This window comes from Callithrix jacchus, chromosome 14 (assembly GCF_049354715.1).
Source record: "Callithrix jacchus isolate 240 chromosome 14, calJac240_pri, whole genome shotgun sequence".
In the NCBI taxonomy this organism is placed as follows: domain Eukaryota; kingdom Metazoa; phylum Chordata; class Mammalia; order Primates; family Cebidae; genus Callithrix; species Callithrix jacchus.
The window spans coordinates 72,498,577-72,524,893 of record NC_133515.1 but is presented as its reverse complement, the minus strand read 5'-3'; the positions used below and the strand labels follow the sequence as shown (position 1 = coordinate 72,524,893).

Below are 26,317 nucleotides of genomic sequence, written 5' to 3'. Positions count from 1 at the left end.
GGCTAAGGAGAAGTGAGCTATGGAAATGGCAACTGATGATGTGTTACTCCTTTTTATTTATTGGCCAGTTGCTTTTCATTTTGATGTGTTGGCAATTTAAAATCTCTTCTGTTTTAAAATATTTTATATGTTGGACACATAATCAATGTTATAAAACTAATGGAACTGTTTCCTGAATCTCCTTTAATCCTGCCAACATAGTAAGCGTTCCTCTAACCATTTCAGAAGAGTAGTTACTAAGCTCTGGCAAGTGTACTACCAGCATATAGAAGAGACAGACTTTTACCTGTTTTTTTAAACAGAGTATTACGCAATTACTCTGGTTTTTTTTTTTCTCCTGTGTAAAGTGATAATAAAAGGAAATACTGCTAGCCTTATTCCTGAGATTTGATAACTTTACATTGGATTTCCCATTTCCCAAGCTGAGTTACCCGCTTATGTCGTCACCTCCACTTCTGAAGCAGGCATGTAAAGAACGAGTTTAATTTTCCTGTCTGATTTATTTCTTATAGGCTCCCAGTCACAAGTACAGTGCCCACAGCAGCCATGTCACCAATGTCAGTTTTACTCACAATGACAGTCACCTGGTATCAACTGGTGGAAAAGACATGAGCATCATTCAGTGGAAACTTGTGGAAAAGTTACCTTTGCCTCAGAATGAGACTGTAGCGGATACTACTCTAACCAAAGCCCCCATCTCTTCCACTGAAAGTGTCATCCAATCTAATACTCCCACACCACCTCCTTCTCAGCCTTTAAATGAGACAGCTGAAGAGGAAAGTAGAATAAGCAGTTCTCCCACACTTCTGGAGAACAGCCTGGAACAATCTGTGGAGCCAAGTGAAGACCACAGTGAGGAGGAGAGTGAAGGGGGTAGCGGAGACCTTGGTGAGCCTCTTTATGAAGAGCCATCCAACGAGATAAGCAAGGAGCAGGACGAAGCCACCCTTCCAGAGGAGCAGCAAGATGCTTCACCCTTGTCCTAACACCCTGGCTTCAGTGCAACTCTTTTCCTTCAGCTGCATGTGATTTTGTGATAAAGTTCAGATAACAGGATGGGCAGTGATGGAAAATCACTGTTGATTGAGATTTTGGTTTCCACGTGATTTGTTTTCTTCAGTAGTCTTATCTTCAGTCTCTCAAATCAGCCAACTTAAAGGTTTAGTTTGGTGTTTATTGAAAATTAACCAAACTGAATATTAGAAGACTGAAACATTAATGATGTCTCATGAGTTACTATGTGTAAGTGGTGTGCTGTAAGTACTGGAAACAAGAACAGCAGTGGCATAGATCTGGAGACTCAACCCCCTTGTTACCTGAACATGTTTTCTTCAGGAACAGCCAGAGGCATCACAAACACTGTTATCATCTACTGGCTCAGACTGTTCTATTTTTTTTTCCAGCAAAAGAAACCAGAAAAAAAAAAGTACTCTCATTGAGATATCCTCTCACCCCAAATGTGTAATGGACACTTTTTAATTAAGAAAAACTTCAGTTTTGCCAAGTGCAATGGTGTTGCCTTCTTTAAAATGATGCCATCTTCTTACACTCCCGGTGGATGCCCAGATGTGCTCTTAGTCTACTATAGAGGTGCTGCCTTTCTAAGTCATGATGAGCAACAGTCCCTTAATTTCTTGTGTGCAAATCTGTTTTATCCTAGAACTAAGAGAGCATTGGTTTGTTAAAGAGCTGTCAATGTATACTAAAACCGTCAATACTCAGAAATGGATTCCTCCAAGGAGTCCTTTACTAGCCTAAACATTCTCATATGTTTAAGATTGAAGTGAATGGAAGGAAAAAAACCACATGCCTTTAAAACTAAACTGTAACAATCACCTGGCTAAGTTCAGCCTAAGCCTTCATCATAATTTGTTCCCTCAATAATAGGAGAAATGTAAGTATAGTAAGTTTAGATGATTGAATTGGTGCTTGAAATGTATTAGTTTATTGTAATTTTTATATAAATTATATGAGGGATAAGATTAAGCAAATTGCAAATTCTTTTTTTACTGAAGTGTGGATAACAGTCACAGCATTTTTTTTTATCAACAGCATACTTAACAGACTTGCTATGTAGCAATTATTTTTCTGGTGGAATCGCTGTAAGTCTTGTGAGTCTAATGTGGCTATCCTGCTATTTTGGGCAATGCATGTAGTATTATGCATTGGAAAGGTTTTTTTTAAAGTTCTGTTGGCTAGCTATGGTTTTAAGTACATGTTTCCTACTTTGAGAGTAATTACTGACAAATACGTATTTCCTATATATTTGTTTATAATTTTTGATTATAAAAATGTTTTGATTTTTAAACTTGCTGCATTGTTTTGATACTTATTATTTTTTTGGTCAAATCATGTTTAGAAACTTTGGATGAGTTAAGAAGTCTTAAGTATGCAGGCGTTTACATGATTGTGCCATTCCAAAGTGCATCAGAACTGTCATTCCCTTCTAATACCGTCTCAGGAGTAATACAGATCAGGTATTTCATCATCATTTGGTAATATGAAAACTCCAGTGAACTCCCAAGGACATTTACAACATTTACATTCACACGCTGTATGGAAGGGTGTGGGTGTGTGAAGGGGTGAGTGGAGACACTGTGTGTATCTCTAGATAAGAAGATACGCACCACGTTGAAAATACTCAGTGTAGATCTCTATGTGTATAGGTGTCTGTGTTTATCTTTCCTTTTGTTTACAACTGTTAAAAAAACCTCAAATGGTTCTCTTCCAAAGAAGAGAGATTCCAAGCAACCCATCTTTTTTCAGTATGTTCCGTACATAGTTATCAGAGCACGCCAGTATCAGGCATATACACCTGCCTATTAGCAGTGATGACTAAATCATCAAATCACCATGTGCCACTCCCTGCAAGAAATATACTGAGATGAACAAGCAGTCTTTAAGTACCTGGGGAATACAGCTCTCGGTGATCAGCAGGGAGTTTGAGGACATCAGTCACTTTTGGGGTTGCCATGTACAATGAGATTTGTAATTGTGATACTCTTGGGTGGTAGTTTCAAAAGACACACTACTAATACGCAGAAAGCGTTCCAGCTATTTAATGCTGGCAACTACTGTTTAATGGTCAGTTAAATCTGTGATAATGGTTGGAAGTGGGAGGGGTTATGAAATTGTAGATGTTTTTAGAAAAACTTGTGAATGAAAATGAATCCAAGTGTTTCATGTGAAGATGTTGAGCCATTGCTATCATGCATTCCTGTCTCATGGCAGAAAATTTTGAAGATTAAAAAATAAAATCAAAATGTTTCCTCTAAGTGCCTCTTAACTGTTTCTTCTTTATACTGCTAGTATCCATGACTATCCAGTTATCAGAAGGCATGACAATTCAGAAGACATTTATCAGTGAGCTACTACTGCTGCTGTGGATAAAATCATTCTAGTAGTAACAAAGTCCATCTCATAATGTTAGAGGAAATTACTTCTGATTTATGTTCCCATTGAATATGGGGACAGGTTCGTTTTCATATGTTTCATGTCAGCGCTTTCTCTAATGTTTACTATTGGATAATCCTGATGACCTTGGTCACCCATCAGACTGTGCTGCCTCACAGTGCTAGCCTCTGTGAAGCACTTGAACTCAGTAGGCCATGTCACTCTCTTTCTCCAATCTCTCCATGTTGCTTAGTAACACAGATCTTCTGTAAACCACAGTCACAAATTGACTACTATAAATTTTTCTTTATGAAAAATAGGTTGATGATAGTATTCCAAACATTCCCCAGTTTTACAATCCCCAGAAATGAGGTTTTCATTATTGCTTTACTCGTCCCTGGTGACTGAATATTCACAGCCACTTACATATACTAACCCATGAGAGGCTATCCTGGGGCAGGAGTTCCATTTTCACTGATTCTGAGACAGAATGGCTAGTGGGCACCAAAACCCACTAAACAATGTGATTTTTCTTTAAAAGTCCAAAACTTACCTATGGAGAAATGATGAACTTCTAGAAGGAACCAGTTTTCCAGCTTAAAGCTATAAATACAGAACAAAAACGTTTTTAGGACCAAGAAGCTGAAGAGCAGATGGGCAGGATATGGACCAAGAGCTGCCCCTGGAGGAGCGCCTACTGTGGGCCCAACATCCCCCCCGATACCCAGGTGCTCAGACACAGGGAGGTGGCTGCAAATGAGGAAATGAGTCTGGGAGATGTAGTAACCAGCCCATGTTCATTTCAATCATGGCCATGCTGAGACTTCATATTCTAGAACGTCAGAATTTGTACTTCTTCCACTACACTAGGAAAAGACATTTGTTAGACATAGGAAGAAAGAAGGAAAGGACCAGGGTAGAGATTCACAGACTGGAAAGGAGATCCGGGAAACAAGAGGGTCTCTGGTAGCCTCAGTCCTCAGTCTAGGCGTAGGTTAAGTCCACCGCACAGCAGTGCTGCACAAATGCATCACCATCACTGAAACCCAGCCTCACTGGAAAAGTCCCTTTCTCCAAGATGCCCACAACTGGAGACTCCAGCAGCCACAGAAACAATGGTCTGTAGGTATGTTTCCCCAAAAAACACAGATCGTCTCTTTGTGAAGGGGCTGCTCCTCACAGGGACTCATGTAATTGTTAGTCATTTTGTGCTGACTGGTTCACCTTTTCCAAAAGAAACTTGAATTTCAGCTCTACTTTCCCTTCATTAACAGAACCTGATAATAGCCTTAAAAGCTCTGATAGAAACAAGACATTTCCAGGTGGGCGCAGTAGCTGACACCTGTAATCCCAGCACTTTGGGAGACTGAGGCAGGCAGATCACTGGAGCCCAGCAATTCGAGACCAGCCTGGCTGACCTGGTGAAACCCCATCTCTACCAAAAAAAAAAAAAAAAAATCAGATGTAGTGGCGCGCATCTGTCCCAGCTACTAGGGAGGCTGAGGTGGGAGAATCATTTGAACCCAGGAGATGAGGCTGCAGTGAGCCAAGATAGTGCCACTGCACTCCAACCTGGGCAGCAGAGGAGATCCTATATCAAAAACAAGACATTTCCCAGATAAAGGAAAAGGAAGAACAAATAGAAAAGTTTATCTCCTGGGAATGTCAGCCTGTTTCATTTGTCAACTGTCTGTTGATGGATGATGGCCTCAGGAGACCATGGCTTATTGAACTGACCACTTTTAAAGAATCTGCCAATCCAAACAGGACATTCATTACTAGATGCTGATACATGCTTTTCTATTTGAGACTGAGTCTCGCTCTGTCGCCCAGGCTGGAGTGCAGTGGCACAATCTCAGCTCACTGCAACCTCCGCCTCCTGGTTCAAGCAATTCTCCTGCCTCAGCCTCCCAAGTAGTTAGGTGGGTATGGGCCACCATGCCCAGCTATTTTCTGTGTATTTTTAGTAGAGATAGGATTTCACTTTATTGGCCAGGCTGGTCTTGAACTCCCAACCTCAGGTGATCTGCCCACCCCAGCCTCCCAAAGTGCTAAGATTACAGTCATTAGCCACAGCACCCAGCCCAATGTATGCTCTTAAAAGGCCAAATAATTGTTCCCAAATCCTCTCCCCTGTATATCACATTTGGATTCTGATTCAAATGGCAGAAAAAAAATTGAGACAATTGGGGAACTGTGAACACTGGATATTTGATAGGCAATTATTTTAATTTTTAAAAGCATGATAATAGCCAGGTGTGGTGGCTCATGCCTGTAATACCAGCACTTTGGGAGGCCAAGGCAGGTGGATCACTTGATGTCAGGAGTTCAACATCAGCCTGGCCAACATGGTAGAACCTCGTCTCTACTAAAAATACAAAAATTAGCTGGGTGTGGTGGTGTACATCTGTAATCCCAGCGACTCGAGAGGTTGAGGCACGAGAATCACTTTAACCCGGGAGGTGGAGGTTGCAGTGAGCTGAGATTGTGCCACTGCACTTCAGCCTGGGCAACACAGCGAGACTGTGTCTCAAAAAAAAAAAAAAGTGAAAAAATAGGTGTGATCATAGAATGGCAATTTTTAAAAAAGCATCCTTAACTTTAAAATAAATAACTTACCAAGTCAGAAATCTGGTAGAAAACAGAAAGGGCACAACTTCTATTTCTCAAAGGACAAAAACATGAAGAAATAGATTTAAATGAAACCAAGGTGCTCAATGATTAAAATACAGCACAGCCTCATGACTAGATGCTACTCAAAGAAAATAGTTAACACTTCATGTGTTTAACATGTATTAACTTGGTCCATCTTTTCAACAATACTAAATTCCATTATCCATTTCACAGATGAAGAAACTTGAGATACAGAGAAGCCACGTAACTTTTCCAGCTCAGCGAGTGGCTGACCTGTGAGTGAAGCCAGGTGCTCCCGCCTCTGGAGTCCGTGCAGCCAGCCGCCATGCCTGCCTGCTCTCAGTTTTGTGCCTTGTAAAATAATTGTTAATAAGAATGAAAAGGATTAAACTTCCAGTAGAATTTAAGACTGGCGGAAGAGAAAGTGATGAGCCTTTGGACTCTGAATTGTGTCACAGAGTTGAAGGGGAGCTTATGCACAAATCCTCTCATACTATGCCTACAACCAGAGCATGGGGCAGAGGAGCCGCCAGGCTGGTTCACTGTGGCGCCTGCTGCCAGCAAATGCCTGTTCTTCCTACCTTCTCTGACCACGGGCACAAGTGTCCTCAGTCTCTAATGTTCCGTTTAAAGCAGTATGAAGACATCGCTTCCTTGTTTTCCAGGCTTTGGGCAACTTCCATTTCACTGAGCTTGGTGTGCAGCTTCACTCTATCATTGGCCAGGTGCTTTTTCCACGTCGTCCTCATTCCCCATCCCTCACTTCCTGTGGCAAGTGTGGGGCGGTTGGGCCAACTCCATGCTCAGCCACAGAACTCTGATCTTCCCTCTCCTCCTTTCAGCAACATAATCCTGTAGTCCTGAAAAGAGATTTTCCTGGGGAGCCATCCACAGACAGATGAATACGGACCACAGCTGATGACCAAGTATCTCAGTGGGATTCAACAAAATCGATTCCAGAGGCCGACTTCGAACCCTGACAGGGTGTCATTTCACCAGATCTCACTGAAGGCACTGAGAAGAAAGTGAGTGCCCGAGAAAGGGCCTCAGGGAGGAAACAGAATTTTTTAATATGCAAAGCCCTCAGCCTGGTCATCCCATTTCATGTGTGACTGAACACAGTAACCAAGCCCTTGTGCCTCCTAGGATAGGTCACAAGATCCTCTGGAGCCTGCCACTGTCAACAGTGATGCCTGTTTGGCCGACACTGGGTTGGAATGACTTGATAACCTGGTTACAAGCTGGGAAACAAGAAGCTGGTGCTGTCACTGTAGAGCTGTTTCAAAAGACAAGTGTAAGTCAGGTGTCTCACAGCAGCTCCTCCTCTGCAGACTTCAGTGTCTCTGCAAGAAACATGCATTGCGTTGCCACCACCTTCAAAGTAGCAGCCAGTGTGAATCCTGGGGAGTTTGTGTGGGACTGAGGATCCAAATGAAACACCCATCCATCACATATATATTAGGAACCTGCCTGTGTGGGGCTCAGCAAGGAATCTCAAAATGAGAAAGATTATCCCCTGGCCTCATGGATCATACACTCTAGAAATGTTGTAAAAACCCACCTTGTATATTTTAGAATTGGTGTAGAGCAAAGTCAGTTTCCCTCAAAATTAGAAAATTGTAACTAGTTGCTATAATGTATAATGGAAAACATACAAAGTAAACCATTCCTAAGGAATCTTGGATTGGTCATCTACTGAAACCATCCACCCATTGCTTAAATTCTAGAATCAACACTCCAAAAGGCTGAATCTCAGCATTTAGAAAGTGATGTTGCTGCTTCTGGAATCTTCACAGAGAAACAAAAGTGATGTGGAAGCCACACAGTGGAATACTACTGAGCAATAAAAAGGGCTGTGGACACAGGCACATGGTGCTCATGGGCATTGGCAATAGTGAAAAACAGCCAATCTCAAACGTTGACAAACCACACTCCCACTGATACACCATTTTTCAAATGACGAAACCATAGAGACAGAACAGACTAGTGACCTCAGGGGACAGGGCTGGAAGGGAGGGGATACGACTACAAAGGGGTGGCACCAGAGGATTCCTCTGTGGTGACAGTCTATGCGCTGATTAGCATGGCGGTGCATGAGTCTACATGTGGGGTTGAATTCCATAGAGTGCACACAGAACTGCTGAAAACCGAGGAGGCCTGTGGTCTGGATTACTGTGTCGTTCCAATGTCAATTTCCCAGTCTTATTATAGTTATGTAAGATGTCACCACCAGGGTAAGTGGAGGGAAGGGTTCATGGGACTCTACTATTTTTGCTACTTCCTGTGAAGCAGCAAAATAAAAAGTTTACATAATAGACTGGGTGTGGTGGCTCACACCTGTAATCCCAGCACTTTGGAAAGCTTAGGTGGGTAAATCACGAAGTCAAGAAATCAAGACAATCCCGGCCAACATGGTGAAACTCCGTCTCGACTAAAAATATAAAAATTAGCTGAGTGTAGTAGTGGCATGCACCTGTGGTCCCAGCTACTCAAGAGGATGAGGCAGAAGAATCACTTGAACCCAGGAGGCAGAGGCTGCAGTGAGCCGAAATTGCGCCACTGCACTCCAGCCTGGCAACAGAGCAAGACTTCGTCTCAAAAAAAAAAAAATTTACATAATGACAGAGAAATTTACCTTCTTTTTATGCTTTTGAAGGGAATATGGAGAAGAAAATAAGCATCACTACCACGAAGCCTTTTGAAACTCTCTACTCCTGTGCACCTGCAGTGCTCCACCGACAGGTCAGAGGAGGTGCTACCGACCATGGGACGCGTGGTGCCCGCTGCCTTTCAAGCTCCCACTTTGCCATCATGGGTCCCTGTGGGAGAGCCAGTTTGGCGTGGCCATGAGGGATGCCCAGGCAAGGGAGGGTATCAGTCTGGGGTCTGACTGTGAAATTCAGCATCAGAGACAAGAGACAGCTGGGAAGCACCGACAATTCACCTTCTGGCCCGCGCCTCCCATGTGTTAGGTTAGTTGATCCATAACCCTAAGACTCCCCATGTTCCTGGCACACAAGCAAGGCGGAGACAACCTTTCGGTGTTTCTCCCCTGGCTGCAGGGGGCAAGGACGTCCCTTCTCCCTCCTCATTTTGCTTCTGGTTGATGTGTCTTCAGTCCTCACTCCTCTTCAGATGCTCTCTCCTGAAGCCATCCAGCCTCTGCCTTTCCTCGGGTGTCTGGGCTAAATCAGCTTCCCTTATTCAGAATTAATCAAATGGAAAGGAAGGGTAGAATTTCACTTTCTTTAGCAGAGCCCTCCGGAGGCTGCTGCCAAACTGAGATGAGGTGACCAGGCTCCCTCCAAGAGCGACAGCCCCCAACTTTGTCGGCAAGATCTGTGTTCATGTGGCCTGCAGTGTGCTGCCATGAACAGCTCCTCACCGGAATCATTAGTAGAAATGTTTGTCAGGCTTGGACATTTCCACAGAGATGATTAATCTGAGTGGAGCCAAGAAGCCCCTGGGTAGGACTCAGCCCTCACCAAGACCCTGGAGCCTTGGTGTAATCTAACTCCATCTCCACCCAGCGGTCAGCCTGTCCTGGGGCCAGTGAGGAATCTGAAAGCCAGGCTCTCATCACTAGTAGAGAAGGCCCGAGAGAACAATTTTCACTCTCGGAGGAGAATTACTTGATTCCCTTGAAAGCATTTTCCAGGGAGTGGAGGTGCTATCTGTGCCACAGAGGTACCATCTCCCAGGTCTAGAAAGGAAAAAAAGATAAAGGCGCTGCCCACCAACAGCACCCAGTCCAAAGGGGAAGAGACATCCCGGCAAGCTCAGCTCTTAAGAGAAAGAGAGATTAGCTGTCCCTGCATCAGAGTGCCAGGAAGGCTGTCCCCTCTATCACTGGCTGGAGCCTGTATCACAATCACCAGTGTTTGTACTGGAGGCCACAGGCAACGCGACAGATGTGAGGAAAGCCTGCAGATGGCTCCGTTAATAAAGCCATGCCAAAGCTGAAGTGGTTCCTATGGGAAACTCTCACATTAAAATGGAAGTTTTTTTTTTTAATCAAATTACAGTCGTTAATTACATTTTTTTAATTAAACATTATCAAGTTTAAACACAAGGATGTGCCAGGGAGGGCACTCAGGAAACCGCAGATGTGGCCGCTGGCACCACCAGGAGCTCAGGGGTTTCTCAGGCACAGGATCCCCCCAGGGGCTCTTGGGCTTCCATGTCCTGATTCAACGCTAGGGTCCGTTCCACGTCACTCACTTGAAGCGTGAGGGACACACACTAGTGGTGAACCTGAGAGGACTGTGGGGCAGTCTCCAAGGCCGCAGGCATTACTCCTGCCTCTACAAAGCCCACGCAGTGGCTTCAGCTCCAGGCGAGTGAGTGACACTGGCTGTCATCCTTCTGTCAAACCCCCTCCTCTCCTGTCACCTCTCCTCCAGGTTTCTTTCTGAAAGATTCTTTCCAGGGCCTCAAAGCCTTGGGGGATGAATAACTCCTCCCTTCTCAGGCCCTGTCCCAAGGCACAAGACCACTTGCACCAGCAGTGAGCATCAGCAAGACAGCAGACACTGGAAGACATGTACCCACTCAAGATGGAGAGAGAGGCCATCCAGGTACCATGCAGCAGTTACATCAGGACATTTCCTGTTTACAGGAGACTATTAGATCACTGCCTGTCCTCACTTGGGGCTGATGCCATTTTAGGCCTCAGCCCACCTCACCCAGGTGCTCATTAAAACAGTGTGTCGCTCCAGACCACCTTGTGTCGTTGGTGCAGTCTCAGGGTTCAAACTGATAATAGAGCCTTGCATCTGGTGCCGAAACCCAGGAGGGGCTCCAGTCTGAGTCCCCATATACCTACCCCTCCACCCAGGAAAGCAGGCCACAGCTGGACGAAGGAAGCTCCTCAGCCTCAGTCGCCTCTCTGTGCATTCCCATCAGCCACTGATCTCGCCTACAGCTTCTCTTGGTTTCTCTGGTCCAAAATCCAATGCTGATCCAAGAAGGCTCCAGCGAGTGCCAATCACTTACTGATCATCTGGTCTTAGGGGGACACCTCTAAGCCATGTGATCCTGTTCCAGGAACAAAAAAGGCAGCGGTGACGACGGCTCCTTTTATTATCTCTCTGCTGCCATCCAGGGTGGTGTCCTTTTCCTGCTCTCCTGAGCCTACCCTCTGTTATGGAAAATTCTCAGTCCACCATTCCAAAAGACAGCCCTCTAGCCTGCTCATAAAAAAACCTGCAAACCTCAGGCCTCAGGCAAGATATCCACCCTAAGTGCCTTCTCTTTTTTTTTTTGCAATTCTGTCTGGCCACAGAACGAACTGGATAATGGGTCCAAATGGCCTGCAAATGGAACATTCAACTTTATAATTTTAACTGACTTAAGCAATTATTGCTCGTGACTGGAAAATGGGGAGAAATTACTTATGTCCAGGCCTTTTTGGCACTCAGTTCACAACCTGACCGCTGCAATTCTTGCCCGCCTGTTCAAATCCTCCTCCTCCTCCATTCTCGCCTCCCAGATCGCCTTTCTCCTCCTGACCCTACCTCTTTTTCCTCATTGGATCCAACAGACCCTCCCAGCCCCTACCTCTCCCTCTCAACCGCCTTTTCTAACCTCCAAGCCTACTCTGTCTTCTCTGCCACCACCTTCCCAGCCACCATCTTCCCAGCCAGCACCACCTCCAAAAGTATCCACTTCTTTTCCTGCACCATCCTCTTCTCAGGACAATTCCAGCACTGCCTGCACCCACTGCCCTCTCCTAAGGCCTGTAAATCCATCCTGCCACCTTATGCCCCTATTTATCCTCTACTGCCTTTTAACTCAACCCCTCTTCCCCCTTCGAACCCTCAGCAGGAACCACTTCCAGGTTCTTTTCTCCCACCCATACTCATTCAGGCGCCATCTTTGGCCCATGCCCCACCCCTAATTCAGCGCCTGTGCTAGAGTCCCCCCTTTGGGAAGTAGCACTCCCAAAGGTGTTGTAAGAGTTCATGTTCCCTTGTCCCTCTCTGATCTCTCTCAAATTAACAAAACACTCGGTTCATTTCCAGAAGACCCTACCTCTTAGAGTTTCGATACCTTACCCAGTCTTATGAACTAACTTGGCATGACCTCTACGTTATCCTCTCTTCCACCCTCACCCCACAAGACCGGAACTGTCGTATCTGGACCCTATTTCAGGCACATGCTGATACAATTCACCACCAGGCTCCTGCACAGCCTACTGACATAGAGGCAGTCCCTAACCAGGACCCCAACTGGGATCAAGACAGAGTCCCCGGATGCCACCATCAAGACCACATGATTGTGTGTCTCCTCACAGGACTCAAAAAAGGTGCCCATAAAGCAGTCAACTATGAAAAACTCAGAAATCACCCAAGGTCCCAATGAAAACCCAGCCCTTTTTCTCTCTCGTTTAACTGAAGCCATGAGAAACTATACCAACCTAGACCCAGCCAGCCCAGAAGGAACCACTATCTTAAACCTTCAGTTCATCTCCCTATCCACCCCCAATATCCAGCACAAGCTTCAGAAGCTTGATGACAGCCTTCAAACCCCACAACGAGACCTTCTTAATTTATTCTTCAAAGTCTTTAACAGTCGTGATGAGGAAAGTAAAGGGCAAAAACAGGCAGAGTTTCAAATGCTAGCCACCGCCATCAGGAGCCCTGCAGGCCCACAGGGCCACAGCTCCACATGGAGGCCTCCTAGTAATCCACCTCTACCTGGTACCTGTTTCAAGTGTGGCAAGGAAGGCCCCTGGGCCAGACAATGCCCAAACCCAGGTAAGCCTACCGGGCCATGCCCCATCTGTAGAGGACCACACTGAAAGTTGGATTGTGAGTGGCCCCTGCAAGGACTGCACCCATCCCTTCCTGAACTAGCCAAAACCCCAGCTCAGATCTCATCAGTCTCACTACTGAAGACTGACCGTGCCCTGTAACGGACACCCCACCAACTACCATCTCTTCATCCAAGCCAAGGGTAACCGTAATGGTGGCAGGTAAGCCAGGATGCTTTTTAACGGACACAGGCGCAACCTACTCTGCTTTACCTAATCTTTCAGGACTCACCCAGTCCACCCAAGTCTGTTTTGGGAATTGATGGACAAGTCTCCAAACCCCACGCCACCCGTCTACTCTTCTGCTCCCGGCACATCTTTTTCTTCACTCACTCCTTCTTGGCCCTGCCCTCATGCCCAACTCAGTTCCTAGCCAGAGACATCCTTTCAAAACTCCACACCACTGTCCACTTCCACACTCCCCACAGTAACAACACATCCACCCAAGCCCCTCCGGTGCTTCTAACTTTCTTCTACTCCTCCAACCTCCCACCCTAAAACATGCAACCTTTCCTATCCCCCATCTGTAGTTAACCCTGCTGTTTGGGATACTTTCACACCCTCAGTCACAAAACACCACATCCCCGTCTGCATTACCCTTAAAAACCCCACCGAGTTCCTATCACAGAAGCAGTATCCAACCCCCAAGCAGCTCTTGTAGACCTAAAACCTATCATTTCTTACCTCCTCACCAGTCACCTACTCCACCCAACAAACTCCTCTTTTTAACACACAAATTCTACCTGTTAAAAAGTCAGATGGAACTTATCAGTCCAGGACCTCAGGCTTATGAACTAAGCTGTACTCCCAGTATGTCCAGTAGTTCCTAATCCATACACTCTGCTTTCTACAATTCCCTCTAATACCACCCATTTTTCTGTCCTTGATGTAAAGGATGCTTTTTTCACAATTACTTTACAACCTGATTCTCAAAACCTCTTGGCCTTCACAGGGGAAGACCCCAGCACACACCTTTGATACCAGCTCACCTGGTGTGTACTACACTACCTCAAGATTTCAGAGACAGCCCCTACCTTTTTGGACAGGCCCTTGCTCGTGACCTCTGTACCGTATCCCTAAAACTGTCCACTCTCCTTCAATATATTATCTACTCCTGTGTAGCCCTTCTCAAAAAGACTGCAATGCCCATACTATCACTCTTTTAAACTTCCTGGCAGAATGGGGGTATTGCGTCTCCCCTAAAAAGGAACAAATATGCACCTCTTCAGTCACCTACCTAGGCCTTGCCCTTACTCCACACACCCGGGGGCTCACAGCCGACCACATATCCCTGCTCCAGTCCCTCCTGCCTCTTCAAACTAAGCAAGAAATTCTCTCTTTTCTAGGACTAGTGGGATACTTTAGGCTCTGTACTCCCTCCTTCACTCTACTTGCCAAACCATTATATTATGCTGCTAAAGGCCTCTCCATGAGCCTGTAAACCCTATACAGCCTATTACCTAACCTTTCCGTCTACTCCAAAAGGCTCTCACCTCAGCCCCTGTCCTCACTCTCCCAGACCTCACCAAACCTTTCTCCTTCTATACTGATGAAGGTGGAGTTGCACTGGGTATTCTAACCCAGTCTAAGGGACCCACCCTCCAGGTTGTTGCCTCTCTGAACAGCTTGAAGCCACAGTTCTCAGATGACCTGCCTGCCTCCAACCATTGGTGACAGCCTCTGTCCTCACTCTTGAAAGCCTAAAACTATCTCTTCATGCCAACCTAACAGTTTATTCAACCCATAACATCAAAGATACGCTAGCTCTCTGCAGTGTATTAAGTCTCATCTCTGCTCCATGGCTCCTCCAACTGTGTTGGAGCATAGAACTCCTCAATGCTAACCAGCTCCCATCTAAATCTGGCCACACCCTTACCTGAAGCTACTACCTCCCAAGATGCTGCACACTTCTATGTAGACACCGTTTAAACCTTTCTTATACCCTTTCCAAATCTTAACAGACCAACCCTGTCCAGATGCCTCCTTTACTTGTTTGTAAATGGCAGCTCCTACCTACATCAAGGATGCCGACATGCTGGCTATGCTACAGTGTCACCCCCTACACACACTATTGAAGCCAATCCACTCGCCCTAGGCACCACCTCCCAAAAATATGAGCTCATCACTCTCACTCTAGCAGCCGGACAACAAATTAACATATATTCAGATTCTCATTATGCATTCCACATCATGCACTCACACTCATCCATCTGGAAAGAACAGGCTTTCCTAACTGCAAAAAACACTCATGTCATAAATGGCTCCCTCATCAGCAAACTCCCTCAAGCTGCCAGACTCCTGCAGAAAGTTGCCACCATTCATTGTGGGAGCCACCAAGCCCCAGGCAATCCTACAAAGGCTGGAAATGCTCTAGCAGATCAGGTTGCCAAACACATAGCCCTACAACCTGTGCACAGCCAGCTTCTGTCCCTGTCCTCGTTCTCTCCTCTTTACTCCTTAGAAGAAAAGGAGGACTTGAAGCCCAAAACCGTCAAAAGCAGGGACCATGGTAGGTCAAGGAAGGGTGCTCCATTTTTCCCTGCTCTCAAACAATCCCTATCCTCCAAAGCCTCCACAGCTCTTTCCAGGTGGGTTACAAACCTCTCTTGCAACTTCTCTGCCCTATCCTCACTTGTCCTCACCTTTCCAGGCATGTTTGGATTACCCAGTCCTGCTCTATCTGCCGCTCCATGTCACCCCAGGGCTCCCTCCAGCCACCACCTCTTCCTACCCACCAAGGCCAGGTACCCGGGCAGGACTGGCAAGCAGACTTCACTCACATGCCACCCAATAAATGGCTCCTCTGTCTTCTAGTCTTTGACTGCACTTTCTCCAGGTAGGTAGAAGCATTCCCACCAACTTCAGAAGGTGCAAATATTGTCAAGCAAACTCTCAACATGCATATAATTCCCCATTTTGAACTCCCAACATCCATCTAGTCCAATAATGGGCCCGCCTTTATCAGCCAAATTACCCAAGGCGTCTCTACATCTTTAGGAATCAAATGAGTTCTCCACACACCCTATAGGCCTCAATCTTCAGACAAAGTTGAAAAAGTCAACTTCTGTCCTTAAAGCCCAAGTCACCAAGCTGGCTCTAGAAAACTGCCAGCCATGAACAAGAAATCTCCCCTTTGCCCTCATGAGACTCCGCACCACACCAAAAGCACCCTCTTTTTATAGTCCCTTGGAAATTATGTATGGCCAAACTTTTGCCTTAGGGCCTCCACCCTTACCAGACTCTGAGCCACTGAGGAATTATCTCCTCCTTAATCCAGACAAGGTCTTTTGTCCACGAAGCAACAACTGAGGCCATGCCTCTCCCCATCGACACCTCCTTGTCCTCTCACCATAACTGTCTTGCAGGCACAGACGTGTTTATCTGCCAACCCAACCCTCATAAAAAGCTACAACCGAAGTGGATGGGCCCCTACACTGTGACACTCAGCATGCCAACTGGGGTGAGTCCAAAGACTCCCCCACTGGATCCATCGCACCAGGGTCAAGCTCACCCCAAAGGCTACTTCTTCCTCTAGAACATCAACAGCTAAGTGCTCATCCAGGCCAATTTCTCCTACCAAGCTTAAATTAACCAAAAACGTTTTTGTTTTTGTTTCTGACAGAGTCTCGCTCTGTTGCTGGGCTGGAGTGCAGTAATGCGATCTCAGCTCACAGCAACCTCCACCTCCCAGGCTCAAGTGATTCTCCTGCTTCAGTCTCCCAAGTAGCTGGGACTATAGGCAAGCGCCACCACACCCAGCTAATGTTTGTATTTTTTAGTAGAGATGGGGTTTCACCATGTTGGCCAGGATGGTCTCGATCTCTAACCTCGTGATCTGCCCACCTCAGCCTCCCCAAGTTCTGGGATTACAAGCATGAGCCACTGCATCTGGCCTAATCAAAAATTTTCTAAAGGACCAAACCCCCTAGAAAGACCTAAACATGAGGAAGACTAATCACCTGCTTCCAGAAATGACCGGCTATCTACGCAACCACTTGCTATGCCTCACTTCCAACCAAAATTCTTAATACAGGAACATCCTTCACCACCATCCTAATACTGTCAGTAGCTGCCCTGCTGTCCACAGCAGCCCCTCTGAGCTGCCATGTTAATCAGTCTTTCCATTATGGAGGAAAAATGCAACAATCTTTTACTTACCATCTTCATGTAGAAAAATCCTGTTATGGAACCTTAGTCAAGGAATGTCTTGAATCAGGGAAAAGTTATTATAAAGTAAAAAAATCTAAGAGTATCTGGCAGTCATAATGAGGCTGTACGTCCCAAAGGTAAGCACTGGCTTTGCTTCACCAAAATTGGACAATGAGTAAATACTCAAGTGCTTGAAGACAGAGAGAGAACAGAATATAGCCAAAGCAAAAGTCAAAACCAACAACTCCCCCCAAAATCACCCGTAGTATTTCCATTCCTTTATACAAAACTACAAGCAAACGTATCCCTTCCCAAGCCAGGAAAAAACCTGTTTGTAGATCTAGAAGAACGCATTGTGCTTACCATGAACATTTCCAATTGCTGGGTATGCGAGGGAGCTCGTATGGGTGAACAGTGGCCATGTATGGGATAGACATTCCCCCTTACTTACTAGCATCCCAAGACTCCAGCCTCACTTTCACTCCTCAGGAATGACCGCAGTCCTGGACGCTTGCAAATCCAGTAAGGGGGACAGTATGCATTTCCTGCAAGTGGACTAATACAACCCATCGTACCGTAGGTGAAAGCCCCTGTCACCAAACCCTAACACTCAAGGCTTCCATTGCAGAATGGCCAAAGTTGCCCATGGAGCCTGGTCCCCTTCTAACTTAAGCTACCTCAATTGTGTCTCGTCAAGAGGCCTGGTACTATACAAACACCACAACCCTTATGCTATGTACTCATGCCTAAGTGCACTGTGGGACAATCCTATGGACATCAGCCTACAATGGATTGCCCCTGGATTCTTCTGGGTATGTGGAACTCAGGCTTACTCATGGCTACCTCATCACTGGCAAGGTACCTGCTTCCTAGGCAGGTACCTGGATTCTTTTTACTTCCAAAGCAGTCAGGCAACATCCTCAGAGTCCCTGTGTATGATAACCTAAACAGAGAAAAATGATCCTTAAAAATAGGAGGAATCCGAAGATGTCAAGAGGAGGAGTGGCTTCTGCAACCGATCATCGAATATTCTGGTCCTGCCACTTGGGCTGAGGCTGGCTTACGGTAACAGAATAATTAGACTACAGGCTGTTCTAGAGATAATCACAAACTAAACTGCCTCAGCCCTGGAAATGCTCGCACAACAACAAAGCCAAATGCGCGTGTCAATTTATCAAACAGGCTAGCGCTAGACTACTTATTAGCAGAAGCAGGTAAGTTTAATATCTTCAATTGTTGTCTTAACCTAGACAGACAACAGAAAAGCAGTTCTAGAAATCACTTCAACCATCAGAAAAGTAGACCACGTACCAGTCCAAACCTGGAAGGGATGGAACCCAACAAACCTAGGAGGGCGGTTACCTAATTTAGGAGATTTAAAACGCTGGCAGGGACAGTAATCTTCATCACAGGCTTCTCCCCTGTTATCCTTTAATAAAAGCCATTAAAACTCTTGTTGAAACTACAGTTAATCGCCAGACAATCCAGACAATGCTCCTGCTATAACCACATGATGGGTACCAACTCATCTTTCAAGAATACCCTAAAAATTGTTTTTCTTTTCCTTTTTTCCAAGGTGCCCACGCCACCCCGTCATGCCTGAAGTAGTTATTGAGAAAGTCATACCTTTTCCCTTTTTCTATAACCAAATAGACGGGCCTCAAAGCTTAGGGGGATGCATAACTCTTCCCTTCTCAGGCCAGGTCCCAAGATGCAAGGCCACTTGCGCCACCAGTGTGCGTCAGCAAGATAGCAGAAGCCAGAAGAGCTGGCCCGAAGACACGTACCCCCTGAAGATAGAGAGGCAGTCTGGGTACCACATAGCAGTTACATCAGACTGGGACACTTCTTGTTTATAGGAAACTAAAATCCCTGCCCATCCTCACTTGGGGCCACTTTAGGCCTCAGCCCATCTGCACCCACGTGCTCATTAAAAACAGCATTGCTCTACACACCTCAGGTTGTTTGCTGACACACTCTCAGGGTTGGAACCGATAATAGAGCCTTGCACTTTCTTCCCTCCTGCCCTTTCTCCCTCCCCTTATCCCTCCCTCCTTCCTTGCTTTCCTCCTTTCTTAACACTTTTAAAATTTACTCTTACAATCAAGTACACAAATCTCAGTGCATTGTGCACATGTATACACCCTAACAGCCAGCCCCGGAGGAAGACCCGAAACGCTGCCAGCATTTGGAAGTCAGCCTGTGACCGCTCCTGTCAGACTCCCACAGGGCGGCCTCTATTCTGACCTCCTATCGCCACCAATTACTTTGGTTTGGTTTTGGCTTTTATATGAATGGAGCCCGAAGTGTGTTCTCTGTCATGTCCCCATTCCTCTGTTCATACACTACCACTCTATTCCTCTTTGCTCACCTTGTTAAGTCTTGGTTATTTCCCATTCTATTTCCTCATCTCACATAACCCTTTGCACAATGTCGCAGACACCCCTGGTTTCCGCAGACATCTGTATATTCAGTTTCGAGTTTTGACTCCAGTCCAGATCCCTCACCTTCTCCCCAGACCCAATGTCTATGGGGATTCCTCACCTAGAGGACCCACATTCTCTAAAGAAATGCCCTGCCTTGTTTAAGCCCAGGCTCCGTACTACACTCCACGCTCACCCAGAAGCCAAGATGCACCATCCTGGGGGCACCCCTGAGGCCTCCCCCCATCTCCTGGGATGGGCAGTTGTCACACTGGGTTCACTCCGCCCTCCTCGTGCCCCTGGGATCCATTCCATCCTCTTGTGCCCTCGGCTGTCACTCCCAGGCTCCCATCAGCTCTCATAACAACACTTAGCAATTGTTGTGAGTCTTTTTCCGTCTCCATTCTGTCCTCCACACTGCCACTATGGGTTCAGAAGAACCAAACCAAACAAAAAAATCCCCACTGGATCCCCAACACACACATGCCCTGCTCTCCAGCCAGAGTCCAGCTCTCAGGCTCAGCTCTAGGAAGGTGCTCTGTGAGGCCTGAGCCTCTTGCTCTCACCCTGGATCCTGCCTTTCCTCTCTTCTCCCTTGCCCCCCAGGCACACCCAAGATGCCCTCACACCTCGGTGCGTGCCTTCTCCATGTCCTCTGGTGGAAACCACCTATTCATGTGAGGTGCGAGTTAAACAGCTTGTAGGAGCTTCCCTGCCACTCCTCCTTCGGCCTTCCCAGGGCCTGGCCCTGTCATTGGGCCACTCTGCTGCACTCTGGCAGTGCTCATCAGTCTGGGAACGCAAGAGGCTGGGAGCAGGGTCATCTTTTTCAATGTCTCTACTACGCAGCACACTGCAGAAGAAATGATTTGTGCTTGAAGGGCTACTGATGGCAACTGTGAGACAAGTGGTCGGTGCCTCTGACTTCTGTTCAGACCTGCAGCCAAACAAAGTGAGCTCACCTCTGGCATCCTGGGTTTGAGGGGCCTGAAGTGCCCCATCCTGTGGAATCCCGCACTGGCTTAGAGATTCTGTCTTGGTTATAACATGTCACATCCATAATCAATGGAGAAAACAAACAGAAAAAATACGCTGAATGACAAGTTATGGGTGAGCCTTGCAGGGGGACACAGTGGTTGTTTATCTCTGTCCTCCCTCAAGCCCTCCTGCTGTGGCCACTAGAGAGGAACTCAGAATGCTGGCTCTTAGGAGACTAAGGCTACAGATAGGCCCTGATGAGGACTTGGATCTATCCCTTGGCAGGAGCAAGGCCACCCACACCCAAGGCATAAAGGCTCAAAATAGGCTAGGTCATGGTGTCCCAGAGGGCACCACACTTCTCCGCCTGCACAAGTCCCACCTGGGCAGACCATGCCTCATTCAGCACCACAAGGCCTGCCTGAGCTTGCCTGGCCTGGGTGGGCCACCTCAATCACTCCTTACCTTGCTCTCCCACAGCCATGGGGTTGCTTATTGCGAGTCACGTGCTTCAATTTAGCCAGCAATGCTCCCCAGCTTCCTGCTGCAATGGGTGCCTACTCCCTTCGGCTTCAGGAACAGGTCCTGACTCAAGAGTGATGGGTGGGAGGACATAAAGTTATAAAACAGCTTTCCAAATAACCATTTGCTCAAGAGGACTTAGTTCCAGAGGAGGAAAGGGAACGGTGACCAAGTATAAACAAAGGCTCCTCTGTGTAACTCAACTTTAATTAGAATGACAACTAATTGAAAGTAATTTAATGCTGGTTCATGAAAGGTTAATGGAATTCATGTTTTGGAGATGCTGAATGCAACACAGATTTGGCCAGAAACACAAATCTAACCTTTATGCACTTTAATTATTCGGTCAGAATCATTTCCTGGGAGCAAGTCTAGTCTCTAGACAGCTCTAATCAAACACCACTGAACTTTGAAGTTGACATCAACTCATTCAGCTGCAACTCAATTTCCAAATTAATCTGCTGTATAACGTGGAGGATTTGTGGCCTAAGCAGGGGGCAGGCAGGAGGGGAAAATGGGCTTAGAGCCTGCCAGGTATGAACTGATTCTGGAGCGTCTGACCTTCCCCAGGGGAGGCACTTCCGGAACTGGTGCCAGGCCTTCTTAAGGAGAGGGACCCAGGCTGAGCTCAGCAACCACACCACCTTCATGCTTGAGCTCAGGGCTCCACTCTCACAACTGAAGCGTAAGCCTGGTATAGCTGGACTTGAGCTCTCTACCTGGCAAGATGCCCTCAGAAACCACCCCAATTTCTGTACCCATTTCGTCCTTAGCCCTTCATGCAGGCACTAGGTACACCCACACAGCCTCAGCCTCTCCTCCTCTGTCTTGGAAAACCCAGGTCCCTAATTCTATCTGCTTTACTTTACAGCCCTTCCAAGGCCCTAGAGTAGGCCATGGGCTTCTGCTTCTTCCTACAACCTTCTCTGCTGACTGGGAGGCAACACCATTTCCCACAGCCTGGGTTAGCCTAGAATGTGGTATTTGGAGTTAGCAAAGATTCCTATCTGGCTAGTACATGTTAGGCAGTGTGGAGACCTGTGCTTTGGCCCTGAGGTACAGCCATGTGACCATGACAAATCTATGTCATGGTCAAGGTCAGAACAAGAGAAGGCAGGATGTCCCAGGAGGGCTATGTCAGAACTCAAGGGGAAAAAAATGACCTAAAGAATGTTCTTTCTGGCCATTCGTCAGGCCCCGCCTGATTCACGTTTTGCAGCAGCCCCAGGGGAAGTCAGCTCCCGCGGCCTCAGGACCCTGAGCAAGCAGCACCTGGGCCCCACCTGCCCATCCCAACACATCCTGCAGCAGTGCCACACCTGGACACTGTGGAGCCACACAAAGGTCGGGATGCCTGATTCCAGCTTATACAAGTGACAGCAGCTGGTGACAGAGGGGACTGCAAGTGATCATCCCACTCCCCTTCTACCTGAGAAGGTGCTGGGCTACCCCCACTGCTCTTGTTCACATCATGAGAGCCAGAGTCAGCTGCTGCTGCCCTCCACGCTGCAGGGCCTGACTTGCTACCACCAAGGCGTGATATGGGTTCCCAGAACAGCAGCTACAGCCAGGCTTCCCTCCACCCCCACCCCCACCCCCACTCAGGGCATCTTGCTCTAAAGCCACCAAACCCCATCAGTCACATGGAGCTCCCAGATCAGAACAGGTGAAGGATAACTGCAGGATTCCTCAAAAACGAGGCCATTTGCTAGCCATATGGTCTATCAACCCTAAGAGATTGAGACACCCTGAAAATGACCCTAAGCATGATTTACCTCTGAGGCTCTGGCACCTAATAGTGTGTGTTTTTGCAGACTAATTAAATGTCTAGAATAACAGAATTAATGGAATTCTTTGAAGACTGTCGGTTAGCGAGTCCCTGGGGAGCCAAAGATGACAGTCAATGAACCCAACAAGAGGAGCACTAGGGACAGGGCCCTGCTTCTCTGACAACCTGACATGGGCACTCTGTGGCACTAAATAGTGACCAAACCTAGGAGGTATGGAGTTAAAATGTCAAATGTATGTATTAAATCTCTGGGACCAGGCAGTATCAGAATTTCTCAGCAACCAATGTTTATAGCCCCGGGTATAACCTCTAGCTATTGGAAGATTAATGGGACAGAAAGTGAGGGGTTTGCAAAGCTTTCGACCAGGAGGAAAATCACAAGAAAGACGTGGGGATGAACAGACACAGACCTCAACGTCAGACAAGCCAGGGGAGCCTGCCCAGAGCCACGCACATGAAGGGAAGTAAAAAGAAGATAAATAAACAAAAGCTACCAGTGTCATCAAAGCCACGCCAACCTTCCTTCACCTTACCTGACAGCTTCACAGCAAAGTCACACTGGAAGAAGGGGGCAGGAAGGAGAGGGAAGCTAGTCAGATCCTGAAAGGGAATCTGGCTGACAGAAAGAGCAAAGTGAGGGATAAGTGGCACTGCTTTACAAAAAAGTGTAAAGCAGCCATTTTCATCTGTTCTTCCTCTTGTGTGCCCTAAAACAAAAATTTACATCTATGCATATCTAAGCTTAATATCTAGAATTTTTCATTTTAAATTTAAATAGTTGCATAAAATATAGTTTCTGTTGTGTTATAAACATTGGCTAAATTATTAAATCACCTTTTTTATTTAGATGGAGTTTTACTGTGTTGCCCAGGTTGGAGTGTAGTGGCGCAATCTCAGCTTACTGCAACCTCTGTCTCTCAGGTTCAAGTGATTCTCTTGCCTCACCCTCCTGAGTAGTCGGGACTACAGGCACCTGCCACCATGCCTGGATAATTTTTTATATTTTTAGTAGAGAAGAGGTTTCACCATGTTAGCCAGGATGGTCTTCGTCTCCTGACCTCATGATCCACCCCCCTTGGCTTCCCAAAGTACTGGGATTACAAGCATGAGCCACCTCGCCTGGCCAAATCACTTATAAATGTATCCAATGGAATGTAAATTCCACTACAGTTGGACACCCACCTTCATCTGGTTAAAAATACAGTTTGTAGAACAGTCAGAAACTTCTGCTTATGTGTATTTCCATTCTACTCCCATACATAGAACTTTATCCCCCAAAATTTACCCTAATATAACACAACTTTAGGAATGAAAGTCTCCTATTGCTCATACATAATTCTCTGTAACACTCTAAAATTGAAATTTGGTTAAATTTCCTGTGACCATAAACTCTAAGTGTTAGAAATATTTTTATTCTGAATTATTATAATTACTATTAGTACATAATTGACCAAAACAAAGTATGAGAAAATCTGTCTTAGAATGGTTCAGGTTTTCATAGATAAATCTTGCTTACTGTTAAAATAAGATCATTTCAGCACCAATTCCATTCCCATTTTTATTTTTACAGATACAAGCACTGAAAAACTTTGTTTTGATAAATAGAAGGGAATGAAGTTTTGTGACAGCAAAATCACAATTCTTTGAACTCCTGAGTTATAACTAAAAGTTGTGTGGTGATCTATTATCAAAATTATTTTTAGGCCAGGCACGGTGGTTCACACTGGTAAGCCCAGCTACTTGGGAGGCTGAGGCAGGAGAATCGCTTGAACCTGGGAGGCAGAGAATGCAGTGAGCAGAGAACGCGAACGCGCCACTGCACTCCAGCCTGGGTGACAAGAGCAAAACTCTATCTCAAAAAACAAACAAAACAAATTATTTTTAATGATAAAGTGACAACTGAATTGGTTCCTACTTCAATTTTGTTAAAAATCTCTAAATTGGCCAGAGTGGTGGCTCATACCTGTAATCCCAGCACTTTGGGAGGCCAAGGCGGGCAGATCATGAAGTCTCTACTATAAAAACAAAAATTAGCTGGGCGTAGTGGCATGCATCTGTTGTCTCAGCTACTCAGGAGGCTGAGGTAGGAGAACTGTTTGAACCAAGGAGTCAGAGATGGCAGTGAGCCAAGATCATACCACTGCGCTCCAGCCTGGCGACAGAGCAAGACTCTGTCACCAAAAAAAAAAAAAAATTCTAAATTGCAAAAAAAAATTGTCAGTTTTAGTCACAACTTCCTCAATGTTACCAATATTTGCACTTATTCCCACACTGCCCGAGGGATGGTTTTCACTCTCCAGGGCAACGCCCCTTGGTGGGACAAGAATGGCTGAGGGTCTGCCTTCCTTTCAGAGTGAAAGAACATCATGCAGGACCCCCTTAAGCCAGGTGTACTCTGCAGCAGCTTAATAATGGAAGCTGCCTTAAAACAATTCCCTTAAACTATCCTTGTCTGGGTACTCCATAAAGTCCTTCACAGCCCTGGGATCATGTCAACCCAGAGCATTGTGGTAAAGAGGAGGACTGCACTTAGCATCCTGGCCTAACGGCAAGACCTGGAGGAGGGGAGTAGAGGGAATGTTCTTGTATTAACAGCATCTCATCCAGATAGCACTGAGAAAAGGCGAACCAGTGAGAGGGAGGTAGGTCTTCCTCTGAGTAAACAAACCAACCTGGCGAGGGTTCAAAGTAATGTGCTCAGAAGGCATAATCCTAACTCTGAAATAAAGTGAAAGGTTCTACACCATCAGTTAAGATCCAAGAATAGGACAGCCTGGCACCAAACAGCTGACTGGCCCAGTGGGGGATACCTCACCCAAATGGGCCAATAACATTCTCTCTCCTGGAATTTAGAGCAGGTTGACAGTAGCTGGATGATTTCCTTCCAAATGCAAGGAGAAGCAGAGAAAGCTGGTCTGCAGAAACAGAATTAAACAGCTGCATAATCAAGAGAGTGACAGAAAGGACAGCTGCCTTGGACCCAAAGGCAGTCCTTGTGAGGCCCAGCTTTGCTTATGTTCTGAAAAATCCCCCTTTCTGTATCAACTGGTTTTAATAAATTTGTGGAACTTGTAAACAGAAGAGGTCTGGCTCAGACAGGAGTCACTAGAGACTATTCCTGAGGAAGTCAGCCTAACAGACCAATACATTTAGCATTATCAACAAGTACTCTGGGCCAGGCAAGTGGCTCACATCTCTGATCCCAACACTTTGGGAGGCTAGGGCAGGAGGACTGCTTGAGGCCAGGAGTTCAAGACCAGCCTGGGCAACATAGCAAGACCTCGTATCTAACAACAACAACAACAAAAAAGTCTGTTGCAGCAGCACCAATAGTACCACTACTCAGGAGGCTGAGGTGAATCACTTGAGCCCAGGAGGTCAAGACTACAGTGAGCCAATATGGAGCCACTGCACTCCAGTCTGGGCGACAGAATGAGACCCTATCTCAAAAAAAAATAAAATGAAATTACCTTTTTATAATAATATCATTTTTTTTAAAAACTGGGTTTTCTAAAAAGGTATTTTATTTCCTTTTTTAATGAGCTATCCACTCAGGTACTTTGCCAATTTATCTCCAGAGTATTTTTTTTAAATTCTTTAGAGACTGGCTCTTAC

The 26,317-nt window shown here is 46.2% G+C and overlaps 1 protein-coding gene and 1 pseudogene across 8 annotated transcripts in view; both read left to right on the top strand.

Annotated features, from left to right (window-relative positions):
• The window catches only part of EML4 (EMAP like 4), a 161,632-nt gene extending 158,357 nt beyond the window's left edge, over positions 1-3,275 (top strand). For all 8 annotated transcript variants that reach the window (XM_035272697.3, XM_035272696.3, XM_002757820.7 and 5 more), the window contains one exon: positions 513-3,275. In XM_035272697.3, coding sequence (XP_035128588.1) covers positions 513-986 — 474 coding nt within the window. In that variant the 3' untranslated portion in view covers positions 987-3,275. The remainder of the gene's footprint in view (positions 1-512) is intronic.
• Positions 3,276-8,110: 4,835 nt separating this feature from the next.
• Positions 8,111-13,078, top strand: LOC144579130 (transcription factor NF-E4-like; annotated as a pseudogene).
• Positions 13,079-26,317: the final 13,239 nt, after the last annotated feature.